Genomic DNA, 10,995 nt, shown 5'->3' on the forward strand with positions numbered 1-10,995 from the left:
ATTCCATGTGTCACGTCATAGTCTTCACTATTATTCTACCATGAAATGAAAAACCCTGGAATGAGTAGGTGTGTCCACTAGAGGTCGACCGATTATGATTTTAACGCTGATACTGATTATTGGAGGACCAAAAAAAGCAGATACCAATTAATCTGATAATTTGATATATATGTAATAATGACAATTACAATACTGAATGAACACTTATTTTACTTAATATAATACATCAAAATCAATTTATCCTCAAATAATGAAACATGTTCAATTTGGTGTAAATAATGCAAAAACTAAGTAAAAGTGTAATATGTGCCATGTAAAAAAGCTCATGTTTAAGTTCCTTGCTCAGAACATATGAAAGCTGGTGGTTCCTTTTAACATGAGTCTTCAATATTCCCAGGTAAGAAGTTTTAGGTTGTAGTTATTGTTAGGACTATTTCTCTATACCATTTGTATTTCATATACCTTTGACTATTGGATGTTCTAATAGGTACTTTAGTATTGCCAGCCTATTCTCGGGAGTTGATAGGCTTGAAGTTATAAACAGCGCAATGCTTGAAGCACAGCAAAGAGCTGCTGGCAAATGCAGGAAAGTGCTGTTTGAATGCATGCTTATGAGCCTGCTGCTGCCTACCACTGCTCAGTCAGACTGCTCTATCAAGTCTGAGTCTTAATTATAATGACACAGAAATATGAGCCGTAGGTCATTAATATGGCCAAATCCGGAAACTATAATTTTGAAAACAAACATTTATTCTTTGAAATACGGAACATTTCCGTATTTTATCTTGATTTTAAGAAAGGCATTGATGTTTATGGTTAGGTACACATTGGTGCTAAGACGGTACTTTTTTCATGAATGCGCTTTTTAAATCACCCATTTGACGAAGTAGGCTGTGATTCAATGATAAATTAACAGGCACCGCATCGATTATATGCAACGCAGGACAAGCTAGATAAACTAGTAATAGCAAACATGTGTAGTTAACTAGTGAATATGTTAAGATAGTATTTTTTTTATAAAATATAAGTTTAATGCTAGCTAGCACCGTGGCTACTTGCTGCACTCGCATGACAGGTAGTCAGCATGCCACGCAGTCTCGTGGAGGGCAATGTAATCGGCCATAATCAGTGTCCAAAAATGACGATTACAGATTGTTATGAAAACTTGAAAATGGGCTCTAATTAATTGCCCATTCCGATTAATCGGTTGACCTCTACTCCAGACTGGTACTGTATATGTGTAAAGTTGCAAACATACAGAGTCAAAAAAAAGAAAAGTTAACCATGACCTATTGCATGGTTTTATGACTTCCTAATAGGCCTATTCAACACATTCAGGGATGTTATGGCCCAGATAAAATAGAACCTTGATGTAACCGGAAGTAATATTTTATTTTCTGTTGTGTACTCAGATCTGGTTTATTTCAATATGCTGTGGTGAATTGCATTTTTTCTCTCCATGCATTTAACTTTAATAAAGCTGAAGATAAAAATATGTCTGTTGCTGAGAGAAACCTATCTTTAAGGCTAAAACAGTATAACCTGTTTCCACTTTAACTGGGTACTACAGTGCTATAAACAATACTCATGGAAGATACTTATTTAATCTGCCACAACTAAAGATATACAATGAACTGTGAGTCAGACTGTATTCGATTTGAATTTTATAGCAAATCAAACATACATGGCTACTGTGATGCTTGATTATCGACACATACTTGGTTGAGAACAGACAATCCAGGCCAAACATTTAGTATTTTTGCAAAATAGCATCCCAAAAGAGAACAGTAGGCTGTACTATGTACACTAGCGGTCTGTTTGCCCACTGGTCTACCAACCCATTTCTTTCCTCATTTATCTTCACTCTGCTCCCTGTCCTCCTCCAGCCTGGTCATCACCTTTCTTCTTAATTCCAGACACAATGTCATCAATGCGGAGCAGCAAGATGGCCGTCTGAAAGGCAAGAAGAGATCAAAATTACATTAGTGGGGTTCACTGAAACCAGTGACTGTTTAAAGTCATAAAACGACAAGAGACACTAAAGGTGCCCTGAGTTTCATTGTATTCACTTTGATGTGAAGGAGATAAGGCACTGGAAAGCACTCATCCTTTTAGAGTAGTAGGAGTGAAAATGTTTTTGCATGGTGTCTGACTGCATTCACTACTGACAAAGTAAAACAGAATTCGTCCATGCCTTGTACAATATGTTTTAAAAACAGTAAGTCTCAAGCATTTGCTGCAGATACATTCAAGATGAATCTCACTTTCAACAGCAGCCTATTAGCCCCTCTTACCTCCACAGCAGTCTTGTAAGTCTGGGCCTTGACAGCCAGCGGCTCACAGATGCCAAGCTCCATCATGTCTGCCAAGGTGCCAGTCTCTCCGTTCACACCCCATGATGCACAGGCCTCCAGGGTGTGCTTGGCCTACAGAGAGGGGGGGGGGGGTAAGATAAATAAAACATAGCTGTGCCCAACAAAATGATAAAAGGTGCATATTTTAGAGCAAAACCACACGTACCCTGAGAGAGGTGAGCACGCGGATGGTGGAGGCTCCACAGTTTTGGATGAGTGTACGGGGGATAACCTCCAGGGCCTGGGCCACGGCACGGTAGGGCCACTGCTCCACCCCAGTCAGGGTCTTGGAACGCTCCATCAGCCTCTTGGACACAGCCATCTCCACCGCCCCACCTCCAGGGAGTAGAGATGGGTCCAGTAGCACGTTACGACACACCTGCATTGCATCCTGCAAGTTACGCTCCACCTCCTGAGGAACAGAGAGACACACACACCATCAACACTGTTTGGTTCCACAATGAAGCACTGAGCATAATAGGATACCATGAGGATCAAATCATCCTGTCTTGTTATGGTATGCCTGAAAATGAGCTGCTTCTGCCACAACGGAGACGTCTTAACATATTATTGCGCATGAGGGGTAACTTGATACGTACAGCCAGGATCTCTTTGCTGGCTCCTCTCAGCAGGATGGTGCAGGCTTTGGGGTCTTTGCACTCTGTGACGAAGGTGAAGTACTCGTCTCCAATCTTCTTGATCTCAAACAGGCCGGCGCCAGTTCCCACGTCCTCCTCACGTAGCTCATCTGTACGGCTGGCGATGCGAGCCCCACATGCCCTGAGAATATGATATCAGCGTTAATAGTCAATTAACAATTTAAAAGGATTAATAGTTAGCACATCTTCAGAATACTATACTGTGTGGAATTGACCTTACCTTGAAATGCGGTTGTTGTCAGTCTTTCTGACACGGCGGATGGCTGTGATGTTGGCCTTCATCAGATAGTGTTGTGCCAGGTCTGGGGAGATGAGTGGAGAAGTGAGTTTCTCTGGTCAGTGCAGGGGAGCTTTGGTGGATTAAGAGCGGTTGCAAAAATTGTACATACAGATTTTGTATGTGAAGTACCTGAGATGCCCTTCTCGGTGAAGATGAGGTCTGGCTTGAGGCGGATGATGTCTTCACAGATCGTCTGGATGTACTCTTCCTCCATCTGAAGGATTCTAGAAAAATCCTCCTCACGTGTGATCTCAATGTCAGTCTGCATAGGAACACAACATTTATTGGCTAGTACCTACTACTGTTATTTTTATACTGTATGTGTGTGCTGGTAATGCATTTGTGTGGATGTATGAATGACACTGTGTACATGTGTTTTCAGTACCTGGCTCTCGCCCTTCTTGTACTCCAGGGAGCAGTCCAGCAGGATTATGCGGGGGTTCTTGATCATTCTGCGCATGCGGGGGTGAGTGACGTCCTTGTTGACCATCACGCCTTTTAGCACACACGAGTCCTCAATGAAGCCACCAGGCACCTAATAACCATAGTAAAACAAGGAGGAATCAACCGACCTGGTGTCATTTTCCCAATGACCACACCCTTGTCATACTTATTGATGTCAATCTTGTAACCGCAAGACCTTTAACGCTTACCTTCTCCACTTTGGCGTACAGCTTAATGTTGATCTCCTTGCGTCCGTGCTCCTCCAACTCCACAGTGCGCACGGCATCCAGGGCAATATTACATGCCATGGTAGACCAACGGCTCAAGGCCTTGGTGCAGATGGCAGAGTTGATGATCTTCAGCATCTGCGCCCTGTCATTCACATCCACCGGGGTGCTGGGAGGGAACAGAGACAGCCGGTCAATAGAATGGAGTCTAAAGGTGTGCGAGGGAGGATTGTGTGTGTAAGTGAGTGCAATTGAGTGTTCATCAGTAAGTGTGTAAGTGTATGCAATCTATACCTGATGTCTTTGAGCATGTCGAGCATGTCGTCCAGGGCGTGTCTGTAGGCACTGATGATGACTGTGGGGTGCATCTGCTGCTCCAAGAACTGCTCTGCTACAGACAGCATCTCCCCAGCTAGAGACCGACAAAATATTGAAAAAAATATGTTAACCAAGAGCTGTTTTAAAAATGTGCACACTCAGTACGATGGCTTAGAGGACGATTGATTCTTACGCATCATCAACGTGGCCCTCTCGGAGTCGGAGTGCCAAATCATCCAGTCCTAAATAGCCTGAAGCTCAAAAGGGTACATTGACTATGTTGAAGAGGTTGACTGGATCTCAGGCAATTCCATGTCAATGGAGTGAGAAGAAATACTTCCACTACCAGGCCACTTACCAAGGATGATGACTGACGTGGTGCCGTCTCCCACCTCCTCATCCTGGGTGCGGCTGATCTCAATCATGGACTTGGCTGCCGGGTGCTGCACTTGGATCTGTGTTTGTTTACAGGAAAGGTAACTTTAACAGACCTGAATTTGTTTACATTTACCATCTTCCAAATACAGTGTAAGGGTGCTTATGGGAAATGTAGTGCAGAAACCTCACCTCTCGGAGGATGGCATTGCCATCGTTGGTCATGACAATGCCACCCATGGGGTCTAGCAGCATCTGTTAATAGATAGGGCAAGGTTAAGACAGTTGTATTTGTGTGTCACTTTGGGATTTAAGTATCTAAGGGCCAGGAATTGTGTCTTGGTACAAACCTTCATCATGGCTCTTGGTCCCAGGCATGTTCTGATGACATCTGCTATTGCCTGTAAAAGTAGACTTCGTAAGGCTGCAGGAATTTCTCATGTTTCATTATCACAATTAAACCTCAGTCAGAAGTAAAATTATTGGGTAATGGGAAGGGGAAGTCCGAGTGGTGTGTCATCTTTACCTTTGCTGCACTGATGTTCCCTTTCTGAACCTTGCGTCCAGACTCTCTTTTCATATTCTGGCCTAAAGAGAGAAGATCATTGAGGTGGCGACAGAGGGGCAGTCTCTTAACTAGGCCTATACTCAAAATGACTGACCATGATGCTGCGGTTTGTTCAGTGTATTTAGCAACTTGATGGACAACATGGTAGGCCAACAAGTGTGTAGTTATAAGTACTTTAATTTCTGAAATTACATTTGCAAGATTGTCTGCACCATCGTTAGCTACCGTGTTGCCACTGCTCGAACCAGATACTGAGACCAACCCCTAAAACGGGACACCAGGGAAATAGCTCACCTTAAAATGTAATTTAGCTAGTAAGGCAGCTAGCAAATTATTATCCATTAATCTTACCCGAAGGGTTTGTCTAACTACGTTTGATGGCGTGCATAACAATACCAAATAGAACGCTAGCAGAACAGTATCCCTGTTTATTCCCCAAATTTGATAAGTTTCTAGCCGATTGTTCCGCTAACAGCGCAGCATGACTGTCATAACTCGAGACATCACTGGCTAGCTAGGCCCGAACGCCGGGCATCACCTCGCGTGAATGAAAAAGCTCACAAATATAGCAAGATATAAAATACACTTAAAACACTAACGTATTTAATTCATTGAAACATGTTGTAACTTTATCACTCACTCAACACGACGATTGGTCTTCCCATCATTTTGGCAGCGTGCGTAGATCAACCGGCTACCAAGTTCTCAAACCCAGCACAGGAAAGGCTCATTTGTTTGTGACTGGGCGGGTTGGGAAAAAAATGACCAATTAAGGACGAGGGAATTTTGATGAACAGCCGTACAACCCAATCTGCGTGACTAAGAAAGAGGAAGTCGCCAGTGGGCGCCATCTTCAAGTTTATATTGTTTCCTCGCGTGATTACCCTAGCAAATTAAATCCTATGTCGCAGTACATATGGACATTATATAGAAACCCAATAAATGACCAGCTCCGTTGTATCAATTATGTGCATGACGGCATAAAACTATCTGTATCTTCAAACGTTTAGCTACATTTACTAGGCTTACCATTTGGTGCACTGTACGTACAACCTTCATCACGCACAGGTATTGCATTTAGGGATATGTAGTCCAGAAAGAAACAAGACCATTCTGTAACGTATCAAATAATATCCATGCATTGGACATTGCCCGACCTTGATAACTCACTTTTCATGAAAGAAACATCAAATTATTTCAGTAGTTACTCAAATGCAAATAAAAGCTCAACGAGAATTAAGTCACATGTCACGTAAAACATAAATCGCATAAGAGGGGCTAGCTGATGTAACTATACATTCTAGGAAAATAAATAATTCCAATAAATATCACTGTAATTTCCAATAACAAATAAACATATCTCTCTAACAAAAATGACTAATATGTGGATAATGTGCAAAATTGTGTATATAACACGAAACAAAATAGTGATGTTGGTGTCTTTAAGTAGGTAAAAATCAAATAGAGTTCAATTTGATAAATTCGGGACAATGAGGCATTTCAAACTTTATTTTTTAAATTTAACTTGACAAGTCAGTTAATAAGAACAAATTCTTATTTACAATGATGGCCTACCGGGGCACAGTGGGTTAACTGCCTTGTTCAGGGGCAAAACGTAAGGTAAAAATCTGATCAGGTCGGTGATTCAATCCAGCAACCTTTCGGTTACTGGCTCAACTAGGTTTCCTCTCCTCAAGAGCATTTATGGAAGAGGCACAAAAGTGTGCAAATGTATATAAAAAAGAAAGACATACCCAGATGAGATGCTTGGCATAAAAGTCCAACTGAAATCTAAGCCTGTCCATAGTGCTTCAGTAGTCAGTAGAACGCCGCAGCCCGTCTAGTGTTCAACCTTCCCAAGTTCTCTCACGTCACCCCGCTCCTCCGCTCTCTCCACTGGCTTCCAGTTGAAGCTCGCATCCGCTACAAGACCATGGTGCTTGCCTACGGAGCTGTGAGGGGAACGGCACCTCAGTACCTCCAGGCTCTGATCAGGCCCTACACCCAAATAAGGGCACTGCGTTCATCCGCCTCTGGCCTGCTCGCTTCCCTACCACTGAGGAAGTACAGTTCCCGCTCAGCCCAGTCAAAACTGTTCGCTGCTCTGGCTCCCCAATGGTGGAACAAACTCCCTCACGACGCCAGGAGAGCGGAGTCAATCACCACCTTCCGGAGACACCTGAAACCCCACCTCTTTAAGGAATACCTAGGATAGGATAAAGTAATCCTTCTCACCCCCCCTAAAATATTTAGATGCACTATTGTAAAGTGGCTGTTCGACTGGATGACATAAGGTGAATGCACCAATTTGTAAGTCGCTCTGGATAAGAGTGTCTGCTAAATGACTTAAATGTAATGTAAATGTAGTCTTCACCCTATTTTCACACAAAATTGGATAAGAGTGTCTACTAAGACAAAGACTAAGTTTCCCAAACTCAGTCCTGGCCCCCCCGGGTGCACATTTTGTTTTTTGCCCTAGCACTACACAGCTGATTCAAATAACCAACTCATCATCAAGCTTCGACTATTTGAGAAAACTGTCGTGCTAGGGGGGAAAAAACTACATCTGCACGCAGGGGGGCCCAAGGACCGAGTTCGGGAAACCACATGCTAAATGACCAAAATGTAATCTCAAATGTATTTTCTTGTCTAAATATTTTTGTATCAGATATTTTGTGACTTTTTTTTTTCTTTTGTGTTTTTATCCCCTTTTTTCTCCCTCATCGCTGCAACTCCCCAAAGGGCTCGGGAGGCAAAGGTCGAGTCATCCACCAAAACATGACCCACCAACCTCGCTTCTTAAAACCCACCCACTTAACCCGGAAGCCAGTGGCACCAATGTGTCAGAGGAAACAACCTTGTGAAACACCGGAGGAAACACAACTGACAACAGAGGTCAGTTATCATCATTAGTCATTTAGGTCAACATTGGATCATTCAGAGATCCTCACTGAACTTCTGGAGAGAGTTTGCTGCACTGAAAGTAAAGGGGCTGAATAATTTTGCACGTCCACTTTTTCAGTTTTGATTTGTTAAAAAAGTTTGAAATATCCAATAAATGTCGTTCCACTTCATGATTGTGTCCCACTTGTTGTTGATTCTTCATTTGAAAAAATACAGTTTTATATCTTTCTGTTTGAAGCCTGAAATGTGGCAAAAGGTCGCAAAGTTCAAGGGGGCCGAATACTTTCACAAGGCACTGTATTTGAGGAAACCATTCACCTCACGGCCACCCTATTGACAGATACGGACGGTTAAAACTGTGAAGGAAAGTATCAGAATATTGATTACAGATCATTAAGTGTTATTTAATCCATGTCCTTTGGAGGAGGAAAAGTGGTGTTGTAGCCTAACCTTGTATTTCCGAGGTTGGTCCTTCTGTCCTGCTGAGACGAAGAAAATAGCGGGGAAACTGGGAAGAAGGACAATAACAGATGAGATTAAAATAGCAGACCGGTCTCTTCAGTTTACCAGCCAAGTAGTCCTCCAAGAACCTCTCCAGGGATTTCCCGTCCCGTCTGCAATGGATGGACAGATTAGCAGTGTGACAGCTGGCCAGACTGCATAAGGAACGGTCTGTGATGGTCATGTGTTGTCGTAACTCACGTGAACTCCTCTTGCATGCTGTACTTGTGGCCCTCCTTGTTCCTGATGGTGATGAGAGGTAGCTCTCCCCCGTCGGACGGCCCCGGGCCAAACTCCTCCTTCAGCTCATCCTGGAACTCTGCTCTGTTGGCCACAGCGTAACTCAGCCCCTGAGACTGGAACTGAGTGGTCACTTTCATCACCCTAGGGAGAGAGAAGGGGTAGTGAAAGTGATGGAGAGAGAAAAAGAGAGAGGTGGATATCAGGTAAGAGCAGTTTCTTTCCCTGTGCTGTGGCCCTCACCAGCTGGCCATCAGGTTTATAGGGACTAAGTGAATTTGCCCCATGCCATCATCACGCTGTCCTCAAACTTGCTGTTGAGTCGTGGGGGCCGGAAGAGCACCACCGTTCTGGTTAAGAGAGACACAAGAGAGTGACATCATCATAAGGTACTTGGCAATAATCTATGATGTCATATCCAACTAATGTGCCCTCACAGTCTAGTGACCAGAGGTCTGAATGTTCAGAACCCAGGTGGGATTATATGTAAGGGGAACTACAGCACATACTCTGATTCCACGCCGTGTTTGAGGCCTAGGCTCAGGTCTGCAGTGTGGGCAAAGTGGTGACTGTCTCTCATTGCACTAGACGCCTTCAGAAACTGAGCCATCTGAGAGCTGTCAGCCCCTGAGAAAAAACCTGACAGCAGGGAGGGAGAATAGAAGTCCCTCATATAGTTCACTAAAAATATACATGCAATTGTTTTATTTCAATAGACTAAAGGATCTCTACTTTGCTGTGATTAATAAAGTGAACTCACCAACCACACTGGCTTCAAAATTGTTGATGAATGCATCCAGGTCTCTCTCATTGTGCAGAGGAATGGAACTGGGACCTGCCTGTTTTTTCACGAAGCTCACAATGCCATATATGGGAACATGGGACAATATTAGATGAGTCATACATACACAAACCAGAGCAGCAATGATTTTAAAGTAGCCACCTGCACTCCTGGATCCATCATAAGCAGCAAAGTCCTCTCCATTGCGGAAAATTTTGAGTGTGGGGTACCCATTGACGCCAAAACGTCCACACGTCTCAGAGTTCACTGTGCAGTCTACCTGGGGAAAATGACAGAACCCTGTTTAATAGCAGTGCATTCAGAGTGGCGGTATGTAGAAGCAGCCCTGATGTTAAAGCTACTGTGGGAACTGATCTCAATTCACCAATAAAGATCAAAGAGAAGCAACAGAGCTATCATGGAAAGTTGACCCCCACATTTTAAAGCAATACCCATCCTGTGGAACAAAAATACATTGTAACAAATCTGGATGCAAGGAAATAAAATGCATCCCCTGGGGTGTCATGTTTGGAGAAACTAGTATACTCACTTTAGCTAAAGACACTGTCCCTTTTCGTTTTGTTGCTGCAGTTTCATATTCTGGGGCTAGTTGCTGGCGGTGACCACACCTGAAAGAGAGATGGGATGAAGGGAGGCGCCATACAAAGGAAGCTAATGATAAAATGTCACAAATACTAGAGGCAAGTGTGACAGCTGAGATATCAGGTGACTTAGAAAAGTGTTAAAGAGAGACCTAGACTAGTCATAATCCACTACTCGAATATGTCAACGTAGAATGCACAAATAATGTAACACTGTTTGAATTGAGCAGACACATTGAGTCAATAAAGCGATCTAGATTAAGACAGTTTTATCGGCTAACGTTAGCTGCACAGTTCTAACTGTAAATAGTTAAACTATCTACAACATTGTGCGGTATAATCGATTTTAAAATCAGGAATGAATTTGTATTTACTAAACATGTTTAGATGGTTGTCGTTCGTGATTGCTAATTCATTAGCGAAGAACTCCACCAAGTCTCGTACTCTTCAACCGTGTAATCGAAATCAGAATTCCCGAGCTCGAGCACGTCGCTGGCGGCTACAAAGACGTTCTGCTGAGACAACGCAAAAAGCAAGAACAGGCTAAATGGACCCAAGGTACCCATCGCAGCAGAATTAATTGCTCCCAATAGCGATATCCTCTGCTTTTCACTACCGCTCACTGCTCTGCATTCGTTCACTGCCGGGTGGGCGTGAGTGTAGTAGAGCCGTTACCAGGCACATCTGTGTGGGTCTAGTAGACGTCTAGGTGTGCGCCTTGGAGATTTCACTCTTATAACAT

At 43.3% G+C, this 10,995-nt stretch overlaps 1 protein-coding gene, 1 non-coding gene and 1 pseudogene across 2 annotated transcripts; all 3 read right to left on the minus strand.

Annotated features, from left to right (window-relative positions):
• Positions 1-1,647: 1,647 nt before the first annotated feature.
• Positions 1,648-5,965, minus strand: LOC123997813 (T-complex protein 1 subunit gamma-like). The gene is made up of 14 exons (XM_046302388.1): positions 5,866-5,965; positions 5,184-5,245; positions 5,008-5,058; positions 4,850-4,912; positions 4,641-4,737; positions 4,259-4,376; positions 3,947-4,133; positions 3,679-3,828; positions 3,423-3,555; positions 3,234-3,315; positions 2,954-3,134; positions 2,521-2,766; positions 2,295-2,426; positions 1,648-1,953 (listed from the first exon to the last, which is right to left on the minus strand). Exons 1-14 carry the CDS (start codon positions 5,891-5,893, stop codon positions 1,861-1,863), a joined length of 1,623 nt encoding a protein of 540 aa, XP_046158344.1. The 5' UTR covers positions 5,894-5,965; the 3' UTR covers positions 1,648-1,860.
• On the minus strand, positions 2,058-2,194 carry LOC123998375. The gene has a single exon (XR_006832272.1). It is a non-coding gene; the product is annotated as a small nucleolar RNA SNORA15 (small nucleolar RNA).
• Positions 5,966-8,317: 2,352 nt separating the features above from the next.
• Positions 8,318-10,953, minus strand: LOC123997815 (annotated as a pseudogene).
• Positions 10,954-10,995: the final 42 nt, after the last annotated feature.

Source organism: Oncorhynchus gorbuscha, linkage group LG15, assembly GCF_021184085.1.
Source record: "Oncorhynchus gorbuscha isolate QuinsamMale2020 ecotype Even-year linkage group LG15, OgorEven_v1.0, whole genome shotgun sequence".
NCBI classification, from domain to species: Eukaryota; Metazoa; Chordata; class Actinopteri; order Salmoniformes; family Salmonidae; genus Oncorhynchus; species Oncorhynchus gorbuscha.

Coding starts and splice junctions, on each gene's coding strand:
- LOC123997813 (XM_046302388.1), bottom strand. CDS start 5,893: ATGATGGGAAGACCAATCGTCGTGTTGA. Junction 4,738..4,849: donor GCAATGCCATCCTCCGAGAG/GTGAGGTTTCTG, acceptor AAACAAACACAG/ATCCAAGTGCAGCACCCGGC. Junction 2,427..2,520: donor GCGTGCTCACCTCTCTCAGG/GTACGTGTGGTT, acceptor CCCTCTCTGTAG/GCCAAGCACACCCTGGAGGC.